Here is a 13,468-nt window from a genome sequence, read left to right as displayed (position 1 = left end):
TCTCCGGTTAGTTGCTGGTTGTATTATGTCTTCTAATGTAACTTTATAGGCATCTTTTGTTTTCCTCTACAGTTCAGTGTAAATGATGGTCATGTGATCTGATTTTTAAGATCATGCTAATTTAAAAGAATCATTAAAGTATATTTAAGTGCAATTGCAGGGAACACAAGATTTAGTAAATTAATGTGTGCATGATACTGCAATCAGTTGTGAACATGCTTTGGTGATGTTAAAAATTTACTTAGCCAATGGTTTTTAAAATAAAGAGGACAATATTATTTTAAGGGGGAATCAGATTTTTGGCTTGTACTTAATTTTCTATATATTATCTATTTTAAGTAACATGTGGCATTGTTCACTATTAAGCATCTGGCAGGGGTGGAGGGAAGCTTCTTTGCGTATACCAGAGCAACTCCACTAACTTCCCAAGAAATGAATTAAGGTAAATAAGAGCAGAAATTTGCCTAACTAATTCCAAATACAAGCTTTCTGTACCTCTGTATTACTATCCAACACTTTTAAATGACTCTTACATGTTTGTAGAAGTGTGGATATAGGAGTCAAATGTCAGGCTTCCATTAAAACAAACACTTGATATAAAATATATCTTATAGTTACACTCATTGTTAGGTACAACATTTCTGTCAGGCTCTATCTTAGGGAGAAGACAGTTTATCTGATGTATCACTATCAATACTGGAGGTCATAAGCAATTAGACCGACATTGCTGGTGATGCCTGAGAACAGAAGACAAATCTTTTTTAAAAAATTGGACACATTTTAAATAGCATTTTTCACTTTTTTGGGTGGGATAATTAACCAGTTCCTGATATTTGGAATTTAATTAAATGTAAACTTTTTAGGCAGGTTGTCCCTAATATAGGAATTAAACGTATTTAATTTTGTCACCAAGCAGAAAGGCATTAAAATAATTTGCATGCCAAGACAATATTAAATGACTGATTCTGATATAGTAACAGTAGAAAGGAAACTGTATAGCCCCCAGCTATCAAACAGAAACAAGGAAGAGCCACTCCTGGGAAGCAGACAGATTGAAGAAGAGTATCTGCAGGGTCCATAAAAATGAAGAGGTCTTAAAATAAAGAAACAAAATGGTGTAAAACTAATGAACTGAACAAAATGCTTTTGATGTGAAAGTTAATTATCCTTTTTCCTCCACCCAACTCTAAATTTCATATGGTGGTTCATTATCTATAACTAAGAGTCTTTAAACTAAAACTTTCTCATTTTAGATTAAGTCCAAATAAAATCTGTTTAGTATCTCATATTTTATACTTCCTATTGGTGAAATGTCAATGTGCTGAAAATATGATTCACCAAGCAAGGGGCAGAGGGGTGGCCATGTTAGGTTGTCACCACAGAAACAATGAGAAGCCCTGTGGCACTTTATAAACTAACAGATTTTGCCTTATAGGTGAACAGATTTTTTGGACCATAAGCTTTTGTGGGCAAAGACCCACATCATCAGATGCAAGCAAAAGTCTCCGTCCAGCAATTATAGTTTCATAAGCATAGTTAGCATCTACATAAACCTGTATCTTTTTAAAGCACTTACATATGTTATCTGGTTATTTTAAAAGTAACTTGTATGATCCTTAACTTGTCCTAGATCAGAGGAGGGAAGCTCATGATTACCTACACCAGAAAGAATGATGCTGGCAAGTACGTCTGTGTTGGAACAAATATGGTGGGAGAACGAGAGAGTGAAGTGGCAGAGCTCACTGTTTTAGGTAAGAGAAGCTCCACTGTATAAAACTTAATTAGTGAAAATGACAGTGTTTAATAAAACTTAATTTTTTGGTATGGGGGAAGCAGTTTTACAGCCTTTTTTTTTTTTTTTTTTTTTTTTTTAAAAAAACGATCTTCCACCTCTTTTGCAGTGTTAGTGTTGGGCATGTTCTTTTGACAGTCATGGATGTCTACCTGATGTCATATTCCTGAAAATAAATTATCCTCAATGTTAGTGCTTCAGCACAAAGTAGAAATAGTGTTGAAATAAGGAAGCTTGTTAATCCAGAACAAGGCAAAAATCAAGGGAGAGAAGGAAATAGTAAACACAAGTCAGCAAACTATGCTGATTTGTGAACACAAGACACTGGCCTTTTTTTTTTTTTTTTTTTAAGTATGCAGTCAGCACAGACTTGGATTTCACTTGGCAGGTAATTACAATTTTCATTGACCATAACACTATTTATAAATAATATAAAGAAAGCATTAACTTCAATAACAAACATGTAATTTTTACCTTCTGTGAGGAAAATAAATAGAATTTCAAAAACTTAAGTCAATCATTTATGTAATGGAATCTTAAAATGTGGAAAGAGCTGTTACATGCAAACTTATACAGCAACCTAGTAAAACAAGAGGTGGGCTCCCACTTTGAAGCTTGCTGAGTGGTATAAATTTGCTACTACACAACCAGCTCAGATAATCCCAATGACATTAAACTATATCTGACCAGTCATTAAAGGAGACTTGCGGTCAAATAAAGTCAAGCTACCATGATTTTAAAAAAAAACAAAACCAACCTTTTTTATGTTGGTAGATAAGACCCTATAATGTCAGCAGTACAGCCGTTGACTTTCAGGATGTTCAGTATGGTCCTGATTCTCAATTCACAGTATGAAGCGTTCAAAACAGTGTAATGATTGGAAACAGCTTAATCTTATTTACACCAGGAGCAAATATTTTGGCCGTGTCTACGCTAGCCAAAAACTTCGAAATGGCCGTGCAAATGGCCATTTTGAAGTTTACTAATAAAGTGCTGAAATACATATTCAGCACCTCATTAGCATGCAGGTGGCCATGGCACTTCAAAATTGACGCGGCTCCTTTTCGAAAGGGCCCTGGCTACTTTGAAGTCCCCTTATTCCCATGAGTAGATAGGAATAAGGGGACTTCGAAGTAGCTGGGGTCCTTTCGAAAAGGAGCCCCATCTGGATTAGCCACGCGGCAGCGAGCCGCATCAATTTTGAAGTGCTGCAGCCCTCCCAAATGCTAATGAGGCACTGAGTATGTATTTCAGCACTTGATTAGTAAACTTTGAAATGGCCATTTGCATGCCCATTTCGAGGTTTTTGGCTAGTGTAGACGTAGCCTTTGACTGGAGGGTTTACACCCATGAGCTTGGAAACTTCATGGCAATATTCAAGTTCAAAATCAGCTGGCTTCACTTCAAGTTCCTCAGTCCTGGCCCTATATTTAACAGTGGTATTTTATTCTGTTTTAGGCACTGGTCCACAGTCCTCTGATTTGTTTTCTGAGCAATTCCATGTAGAGGTTCTGGAAGTCTTGACATCTTTTCTATTGCTCATGACTGGTGGGAGATTCCTTAATAGGATGACCATATTTAGCATTTTAAACTATGTTGCCATCTTCTCAGCACTCGGCGAGACCATGCGGTAATTTTATTGGAAGTGCAGGGTGTTTTATGGTATATTGTGATGACGTTTTCTATTTCTGGTGGCTTTGAGGCAGTTGGTTTAGAGGTAAACTTAAGTCAAATCAACTGTTCGGACCTCCAAACTTTTTAAAATCTGGAAATTGACAGGAAATTCAGTTTGTGTGAATATAGTGCTTATGTTATGTACTCATACAGTTGCCCAGGTTAATTACTCACACCAGTAACTTTTACCATTTCCACAGGAATGTTAATATTTTTGAGCTATAGTTGCATTATTGGAAAGTACTTGTTTGATTCTCAGTTCTGAAAAATTATAGGAAGCAAACATCTTCAGAGGTTTTTATTTCATTTTTCATTTGTCTTTAATTCAATTTTTTCTCTGATTTATGTCCTGAAAACAAACATAAAAATAGGCTTACTTTGAGTGAGGAAGCATGGTTTAGTGGGCAGGGTACTAACCTAGATCTTGAGAAAACAGATTCAATAACCTACTGTGCGACGCAGTTACTGGTGTCTGTGCAAAAACAATGAGGAGTCATGTGGCACCTTAAAAAGTAACAGATTTATTTGGGCATAAATTTTTGTGGGAAAAACCACTTCATCATTTTCAAGTACCTGCCTTGAGGGTTTTGGTTATTTTTATTACTTTCTAAATAACTGTGCAGATATATTTTGCTTCTGCTGCAACAACAGGGTTTTTTTATGACAGTTGCATGAAATGTGTCTGTGATGTTCTCCCTTTTATAACATCTTCCACCTTTTGTTTGGGGTTGTGTAGAGGAAATCCTGACAATTTTTAGACTGCAGGAGTGGATTCTTTGTACTGTACCCTATAGAGAGAATAAATTTATGTATAAGTATCAGAGGGGTAGCCGAGTTAGTCTGTATCTTCAAAAACTAGAATAGTCCAACATATTTTGGAGCATGAGCTTTTGTGGGCAAAGACCTGCAGGTCTAATGAAGTGGGTCTTTGCCCACAAAAGCTTATGCTCTAAAACGTCTGTTATGTATAAGGGATATGTTTTTATAAGTTCACTCTCACCTACCCACCTTATCCACAGAGTTGAAAATGCGTTTTTCAATTATATAATATAAGCCCTTATAGCGACTTACAATTAGAGCTGAGTGGAGTGTTCTCTTCCACTTCATGTGTGTGGACAATATTTTAAACTCAAAGATGTTCTTGCTGATATGTGTTATGAGAATGGATGTGTGATTTTTCTTTGTGCTAGTGAGAAATAAAATGGTAATGTTTCCCTTTGCTGCAACCCTTGAAATGATTCAGTCAAACACCAACTGTCACTGATGACAAGGTGCAGTCATTCTGGTGACTTTAACAAGCCTCAGAATATCTTCAGTACTTCACAATTGCATCAGTGTCTTTGGAGAGGCAATACTTAGTGTGTGACATCTGTCAAAGTTACAATAAAATTGTGATGCCTATTGTCTGTTTTGGTGCCTTGCAGCAAATCTTTTTCTGTCAGGCTACACTACAGCGATCTTTCGAAAGCATCCACACAGCTCCACTGCCCTTTTGAAGGAACAGGCCAGGGATTGAAAAATCAGGTGCCATGAGGACTGCATTTTTTTTCGGGGGCCGGGGGGAGAGGGCAGGGGAAAAGGACCCACTGAACGTCTCCATGTTTTCTAAAGAAGCTTTCAAAAGAAAGCACTCTTCCTGAAACGGGAGTGGAAAGAGCACTTTAGAAAGGAGTGCATATTCTTTCGATTTAATTTCAAAAGAATGCTTTTTGTGTGTAGATACTCTGCTGGATATTTCAAATGTCAGGGCTACTTAGTCCTAGTCTACTACCGCGGATGTTGCTGCACCAGTGTAGCACATCTGATAAAGAGGCACTATGCGCCTGGGACAGAGTTCTCTGTAGGTGTAATTACTCCATCAAGATAGCATGGTGTGGACATTGCTTTAGGTTGGTGCACCCTTTATCGCTTGGGAGGAGGGAGCTTTTCCAGATCCCTGAATGATATTACTACAGCTTAACTCAATGTAAGTTTAGACAAGTCCAGAGTCAAGTCTGGTGCAATTTGCAGATTTTCATGTTGTTCATTAGTTTTGCTCCTCTATTAGAAGAGACCTGGCTGAACGCAAGTAACTCTGCAATCCTCATAACAGCCACCCTGAGCCACTGCAGATTATGCAGCGTTGTATCTTTGGTTGTAATGCAGTGTTTCCTTTCTCTTCCTTTAGAAAGACCATCTTTTGTGAAGAGACCCAGTAATTTGGCCGTAACTGTGGAAGATAGTGCAGAGTTTAGATGTGAAGCTCGAGGTGACCCTGTACCCACAGTAAAATGGCGAAAAGATGATGGGGAATTGCCAAAATCAAGGTGCAGTATATTTAGTTACCTGTTGAATAAGATCAGTTTGATATGCAATGGGATAACTCCTGTGCTTGGATGGATGACTTGGCTATAAGACAGGACTTTTCTACTTCTATGTACCCTGGTCCTCTGCTGATTGATAGAATTCCCTTCTGTTTAAACTTAGAAACAGCTTGAGCTAAAATCTTTACAACCTGTACCCCACCCCCAAAAAAAAAGTAAAATTATTGCAGTCAGGTAATAGTGTATGGCATGAATTAAATTGTGCTTGAAGCACCTACTGTAATTATGAAAACTACTGTAAAATGCCTAATAGATTATATAATTTGGTCATGATGCCAAAAAGAGGATAATGGAATGCAAGTGATAAAAAATGCAACCTGCTAATGTGTACTGCTTGTCTTAGGAGATCTGCTCTTTTTTGTCATCAAATCTCTAATGCACATTTCTTCTGTTGTTGGGCTAGCCGAGTGAGAAGTAAAACAGTTTTTTCTGTTTAAAAAAAAAAAAAAAAAAGTCTGGATTTTTTTCCTTTTGTTTAAACTCGTCAGTTTTAAAGTATTAGTGTTTTATTTTTCAAAGAGGATATACTGTAAACTTTGGGTACCTTCCTTTTCTATATCCAAAACCTGTTTCCAGTTAATGCAGTTTATATTGAGTGAAGAGCAATGAAGGAATATCAGGCTGTTATTTCTTTGTAAAACAATTGACTGAGTTGTGTTTTAGCTTCACTTTGATGGTGTTGTATTATTTTCAAAAGACCAATGTTGCTTTTTAACCTTTTAAACCCTTTTATTTTCTTATAACCACATGCAAATAAAGAAAAATATAAGGATATTTTCTTTAAGAAATATTGTCCTATGTTTTTACTTAATGTATTGTACTTAGAGGTTTTTAGGGCCAAGTCTAATGTTATGTATACCCAATTCACCAGTCAACTACTTTTACTTTATTAGAGATGGGCCCAAAACGAATTGGGAGTAAGGGAATTTTGAAGTTGGGCGCATATTTCAAAGCACCCACAGCTAAACTGCCTGTCAGCATTTCAAAGTTAGCAACTTCGAAATTTGTGTGGCCACCATTATGCTAATGAGGTGCCACATATGCATGGCAGTGCCTCATTGATATTCCCCCTCCCGTGTTGTTACCATGCCTCCTTTGAAGAAGGGGGCTAGTGTAGACATGGCCGTGGTGGTGTTTTTCAAATCGTGAGATCAGTATTAGGGCGTCAGTTATTTGTTTTGAAATATTGTTTCCATAGTATGACTGCAATATGAAAATATCATGTATTGCTCACTATATTCATATCTCAGAAAAACAAAGGAAGGCAAAAAGTTAGGTTTATGATTCATACATTTTGAAAATTGTATTTATAGTTTATATGAGCTTGCTTATTTGCTGTTATTTGTATGTAAGATACGAAATCCGTGATGACCACACCTTGAAAATCCGGAAAGTTATGGCAGGAGACATGGGGTCTTATACTTGTGTTGCTGAAAATATGGTTGGAAAAGCTGAAGCATCAGCAACTCTAACAGTTCAAGGTAAGACTGTTTCTTTATATAATACTAAATCACAGAAAAAGGAAAGAAAATGGATTTTCTATGCAGTAACTTTATTAGTCATAATTTAATGTGATAGGCTATGTTATAAATGTGATAGGATGTTTTATAAAAATATAGGAAAATTATTTTGGTTTCATATTTGCGCCTGTTAAACTACTGAAGCATTTCAGGTGTGTGTGTGTGTGTGTTCTCCCTCCCACAAGCATGTAAAGAATTACGTTCAGTGCCGCAAAGGGAAGAGAATACATTTTGAACTCCAGTGTCGTCAGAAGCATGTTACTTCCAATCCTGGTATCTAAAAGCTGAGGAGACAGGAAAACTTTTTGCACTTACTGTTTCTGTTATCACATCAAATTGGTTTAACTGGATAAAAATATTATGACTTCCTGTATCTGTTAGATTTTTTTATTTAAAGGAATAAACATGACATTTTTATATTCCCAAAAGGAAAGCTTATTATTTATTGCTTTATTACTGGAAGTTTGCTACCAAAGTAGCCCATTCTGTATGATCCTCTGCTAATCCATTGTGGACGAATCATCCTTTTGATCCACCCAGTATACCACGATATTCATTTTGCCTTGTGTTCTTGTGCTATCAATTTTCAAGTTCCTGTCAACATGTAGTATCACTAATCTTTTAAAAATATGCCCTGGAAATTGAATCCTCCTTTTCATAACATATCTCACCAGCATTTGCTAAATTTCAGTAATTCCCAGGCTCATCAGATATTTATTCTTCCAGGTGTCACTTTTCCTCTTTCTATTCTGTTGTGACTTGAGTATTTGATCTGGAACGATGCTTTCCCAAGGAGCAATAATTTCTCACTTGTATGGATTTAACATTTACTGCACTCCCATTTTTCCTCAGGTGCTTGTCTAACACCTTTGTTTTGTCTTATGCACGTTCAACTTTAGACCATATTCTTTGCTGTATTCATATTTAATCATGAGATCTTATTCTGAATTTAATCAAACACCTGCTATAAAAGTTGAGTAAAGTTGGTCACCTTGTCTCAGGTTTTACTCCTGATCTCTAGTAGGTTTTCATTTTCATCTCCCATTAAGATTGCTCTCTGATTCTGGTGTAATTGTTTTATTATTTAAGAGTTTGAATCCATCAATCCACAGACATCTTCATACATCGACCAATTTGTACAAAAAGATTCCATCAGATGTTTTTTGCAAGTCAGTGAAACACAATATACTATTTCTTTCTTTTCCAGTGTGAGCTGTAAGCTCATGATGACGTGGATCATGCCCTTTCCACATTTCAGTCCTTAGTGGTCTTCATTTATTTTTGAATCAGTTTTTCCTGTAATTTTGTATTGAGCAACTCACAAGTGTGTTGTGGAGACATGCAATGCTGGGTAAACTTTTCTATAGTTTTTACAGTCTTTAGTGTTTTACTTTTTTAAGGGTTTGGTTACACAGATTGTAAAGTCTTCTGACAAATCTCAAATGTTTTCTTCATTACATCTGACAAGGTTTACAAGCCTTCATTCATTTATGCTTTTTCATAGTTCACCTGGTAGTTAGTTCCATCCTATTGCTTTTTCATTCTGAAGTTGTCCCACTTCTGCAATGTTTTTTTTTCCATCCATTCTTAGCGGGCTTAATTTGGTGAGCTTTAGTTGACACTTTTGAGGGTATCATCACCATATAGTATATAATCTTGTATCTCTCATTTCTTTAGCGTCTGTCTGATGGTGTTCATTTTTCCCTTAAGGATTATATTTATTTATTTATTTTCTTCTGCATCTAAAGGCCATTTTCTTTTAGTATGGCTCACTTTGGTTTCTTATTCTATCGTAAGTATTTCTCAAATGTTAAACATTTCGCATATAGCCTTTCAGACTTTGCTAGTCTGACTTTATTTTGTATCATTTGGTTTTGTCTTGGGTATTCCCCTTTTTCTGTTAGGCTGCATGTACACTAGAGTTTTTTGTGTATACAAAACCCACAGAGCATCCACACTAAAAATGTGTTCTGTCAACATACTGTTGGAACTTGGCACCTATGTTGACATCCTTCTACCTTGCCCCCGTGAGGCAGAATGCCTTTCTTGACAGAATCTGTCAACAAAAAAGCCATATGGATGCTCCAGGAGGCCCTCTATGGGCAGACAGGGCTTACAGGTCACCAGGCAGCCCTGTCTGCTGTACCTCTGGACAGCCACTCTGTTTAGAAAGGGCCGAGCAGTCTGGACGCTCTCTGTCGACAGATCAGATTGCTTTTTAGAGCTGCGTTTGTGTGTGGATGCGCTTTTTCGACAGAAGTTTTGTTGGAAGAGCTCTTCGGACCATGACTTCTGTCAACAGTTCACTGTAGTGTAGCCATAGTCATATTCATCTCAGTGCTTTTACTTTTCTCTGTCTGTCTATCTGGAAAATGATTTAATCTGTTGTCCATGTTTTTTTTCTTAGCTAGAAACTTCTTCCCTTCATGTTTATCTCTAGCGTCTCTGGTAACATGTTTCTGATGTTCCCAAGCTGTTTGACGGTTACTTTCCCTTGGTAATGACTTTGTTTCACCTGGTATGTAAAGAGATTCAAGGTTCTGTCATAGATAGCTTTCGATTTCTGTAAATTCTTCGCTATGATATCCACACTTACCTATATTAGTCCACAATCTGATCCAGAATCTATACTTGGCATATGTATAGGCATATATATATATATATTTTTCCTTCTTAACATTGTTTTGCACGCCTATGTTTGACAGTCATAGTTTGTTTTTTATACCTCTTTCCTGGTGGTTTCCATGTACAGTGAGGTTAGTTACAGTGAACTATGTTTTACAACTAACGTGCGCAATATACGCATACTTACATTCAGTACACTAAAGCAGATTGATAAAGTTTTTGTGTCTTTTTCTTGTTAGGAATCTGTTGAAGGATACTGCAGCACTACTGTTCCTTTCAGTGGTAAAAGTCAAGGGAAACTCAAAAATTGATATGTGTAAATGTTCTTCATTGCCTTTATTTATATACACAATCCAGATGTTCACTCCGATATAATCCCTCTCTTCCTTTCTCATCTAGCAGGCATTACAATTATGTCATGTTGATACATTTTCCCCTAAGTTAGGGGATGTAATGTTCCTTCTGTCTTTTCCTGCGTTCAGTGGGAGGAAGTATTGGGAAATATTTTATCAAGTAACCAATTTTATTTTGTCACATTTACTGTAAAAGTAAAATTATGCTCACAAAGTGCTTAGTTTGTTCCTCTGGCTAACAGCGTTGTTATCTTTTCTCAACATTGTGTCCTCTGTGGCTCTTAGAAAGTATAACATATCTGGAAGGTGATATTTTTGCTCTGAAGCTCAAATACAGATTCCCCAGGCTTTTTGAGGTGTTTTTTTTTCTTTCTGTTCATTTTCATATATGGACAAAAAAAATGAGGAAAGGAACTTGTCTCCTTTGATGTCCAACAATTCAATAGCCTCTAAGTTCACTTTCTTTAATTAAAGAATCTCAAACTGAAAACATTTTGAATTATTTTCAAGACAACTTGTTAGATTTGATCCTAAAATCAACTCTTAGTCTTGAAATCAAGATGCTGCTAATAAAACAACTAGTTTTTGTGAAAGTATGTTGCTGCATGTTTGGAAATAATCTGTGGCCGCAGTTCTGCAAACACTTAAGTGCATAAATTTACACATGTTGAGTAGTCCTGTTTCTTTCCATGGGCCTACTAATATGTAGAATTACTTAGTTGCTCAAATGTTTACAAGATTAAAAGTGGGGTAGTATCATGGTCCTTTATTTCCAGAACACCACAATGCTTGTTTGGAATAGGCCCATAACTAGGCCCTAGTATTGCAAAGTACTTAAGCATGGGCATAGGTCCATCTCTGTTCAACAAAGCCCTTAAACACGTGCTCCAGTCATATTTACTTCACAGGACTTCAGATGAATCATGTGTGATTGCTTTTCTGAATCAGTTTGTATGCTAGTCTCAGAGGAGTAGCCAGGTTAGTCTGTATCTTCACAAAACAAAGCAAGCAGTCCTATAGCACCTTATAGACTAATAATATTATTGGAATTGTAGGTGCAGTGCTGGTGGTGGTAAATATAACTATTCAAAATCTACTGTTGCTACTAACCACGTACTAACTGAGCAAGCAATCAGTTCTGGAAGTAACAGGGGTTCGATGGATAAGTGGTGGACGGAGATGGGACAAGAAGTGAGCGTAAAAAAGCTTTATTAATGCTGGCTTAATCAGTGTTATGAGAGGAATTAAGAGGGGATACCTAGCGCGCTGTAGCCGTCTACCCCCACACAATGTCGGGTGATGAAGAGGGGAAAGTCTGTACTTATGGGGTCATTACCAAACTGCAGATGGCGAGCAGAGCCCATGCCAACATCTAGCCGAAAGTGTCCAGATTTTTGGCGAGAGAGACAAGCGACTTGGGCCGGCTGATGGGCTTGTCAAGGTGCACGCTTCTCCAATTTGGGACAGGGGGAGTTGATCTTTTATCAGGGTTCGGACACTGAAGCAACCTGCTGGGCCAATGCATTGTGTCCCTTTGTGGAGTTGTCCTTTTAGGAGTTTGTAATGCTTGGTGAGGGTGGGGGTCTCACTTCTGTGTATGTGACTAAGCCCTTAGCTGGCCCCACTTCTGCATATGTGACTGAGCCCTTGGCTCTTCGGGGGATGGGGGTGTCAGTGCACGCTGGCATATCAGATTCTGATTGGGTAGCGAAGCCTTGATCATGCACAGGCTGTGTGCAGGCTGTGGCTTGCAACTCTGTCGTGGTCACACCACAAACGGCTGTGCCCACACAATCGTGTAGCAACTTAGACTAGCAATATTATTTATTAGCTTTCCCATGAAAGCTAATTACCTAATAAATACTATTGTTAGTCTTTAAGGTGCTACAGGATTGCTTGTTCAGTTTGTATGCTGTAAGTAGCAGCACTAGATTTTAGTCATGTTTACCACCATGAGCCCCTCCCACCCCAGGGGAAAGAGGGTGTAAATTTGGAAGGCTTCGGATTTATTATCTTCATTGTATTTATTGTGGAATACTTCTCCATCTTGCAATGTGGAAAGACTAGGTTTTGGTACTGTATTACGTGTTTTTAATTTAGAGAATGGGCACCCAGTATGTATGCAGAGTTTAGGGTTGGTATTCAGAGAGACTTTTATGAATACATACATAAATAAATATTCACTAATTTAGCTGGAGAGCCCTCTAATGAAAGTGCTAATGAAATATGAATATAGAGCAATTATGTTGCTTCCTATTGCAGTTTCAATATATAATCATTTTCCTTCATTCTGAGATTTCGTCTTGGTAATTGTCTCCCTCCACACTGAAACTTGGTATTTGAAGTTTCATTAGAAAGAGTGGCTCGGAAGCATTTTATTTATTTGAATAAATTGGGTTTGTCTGTTCTAGTATAGAAGAAAGTAAAGCAGTAATTAAATGAAAGGAATTTGTTTTCTTTTTAATACTTCAGAAGCAATATTTTCACAGAAAGCATTGGTCACTGGTGCAAATTGGACCCTTTGGGCATTTTCATTCCACAAAATTAAAAAGGATGTAGAGGTATTAAAAATGTGTGCACACATGCACACCGACACACACTGCAAAACAAACATGCATCAGGAAAAGTCTAATAACTGTACTTGCATGGCACTTATGCTTTTTGGTGCTATTTCATAAGAATTTGTATTATACATTAAATGATTACTTTACAGCAGCATAAAGCTGGGCACAGTTCACAGAAGTGGGAAGCACTAAGACAGTGAGACACAGTGAGCATAGGTGGTAATACCAGCAGCTGAAAGTAGGTGTTTCTCAGCTGAGTAAGTGGATAGGAATGGCCCTGCAGTCCCCTCTGCACCACGATTGCTACACTGTGTGGAACATTGCCTGCCCATTTAGAGCAGGTATAATAAGCAGTGCCCCTTACTGCCCCCTTCCACAACTCTAGATCAAAGTCATAATACTTCAAGGCAGACCTACCAAAGGATCCTGTCCTCCAGATGCCACATGCCTGTAGCGCTAGGCTTGACTGCTGCAATATGGAGTGTACCACAACATGAGCAGTTTTAATTATTTCTTTGGTGTGAATACAAGGCCCTTTGTATCTCATGTGATCTTGCTCAGTCTTCTCTATACACTC

The 13,468-nt window shown here is 37.5% G+C and overlaps 1 protein-coding gene across 1 annotated transcript in view; it reads left to right on the top strand.

Annotated features, from left to right (window-relative positions):
• Window positions 1-13,468, top strand: part of ROBO1 (roundabout guidance receptor 1) — a 1,118,017-nt gene that overhangs the window by 981,554 nt on the left and 122,995 nt on the right. The window contains exons 6-8 of the mRNA XM_074997703.1: window positions 1,631-1,751; window positions 5,634-5,772; window positions 7,183-7,310. Coding sequence (XP_074853804.1) covers window positions 1,631-1,751; window positions 5,634-5,772; window positions 7,183-7,310 — 388 coding nt within the window. The remainder of the gene's footprint in view (window positions 1-1,630; window positions 1,752-5,633; window positions 5,773-7,182; window positions 7,311-13,468) is intronic.

The sequence above is a fragment of the Carettochelys insculpta genome, chromosome 1, assembly GCF_033958435.1.
Source record: "Carettochelys insculpta isolate YL-2023 chromosome 1, ASM3395843v1, whole genome shotgun sequence".
Lineage (NCBI taxonomy): Eukaryota > Metazoa > Chordata > Testudines > Carettochelyidae > Carettochelys > Carettochelys insculpta.
Note: the sequence above shows the minus strand (reverse complement) of the source record. Positions and strands in the feature narration are given on the sequence as shown.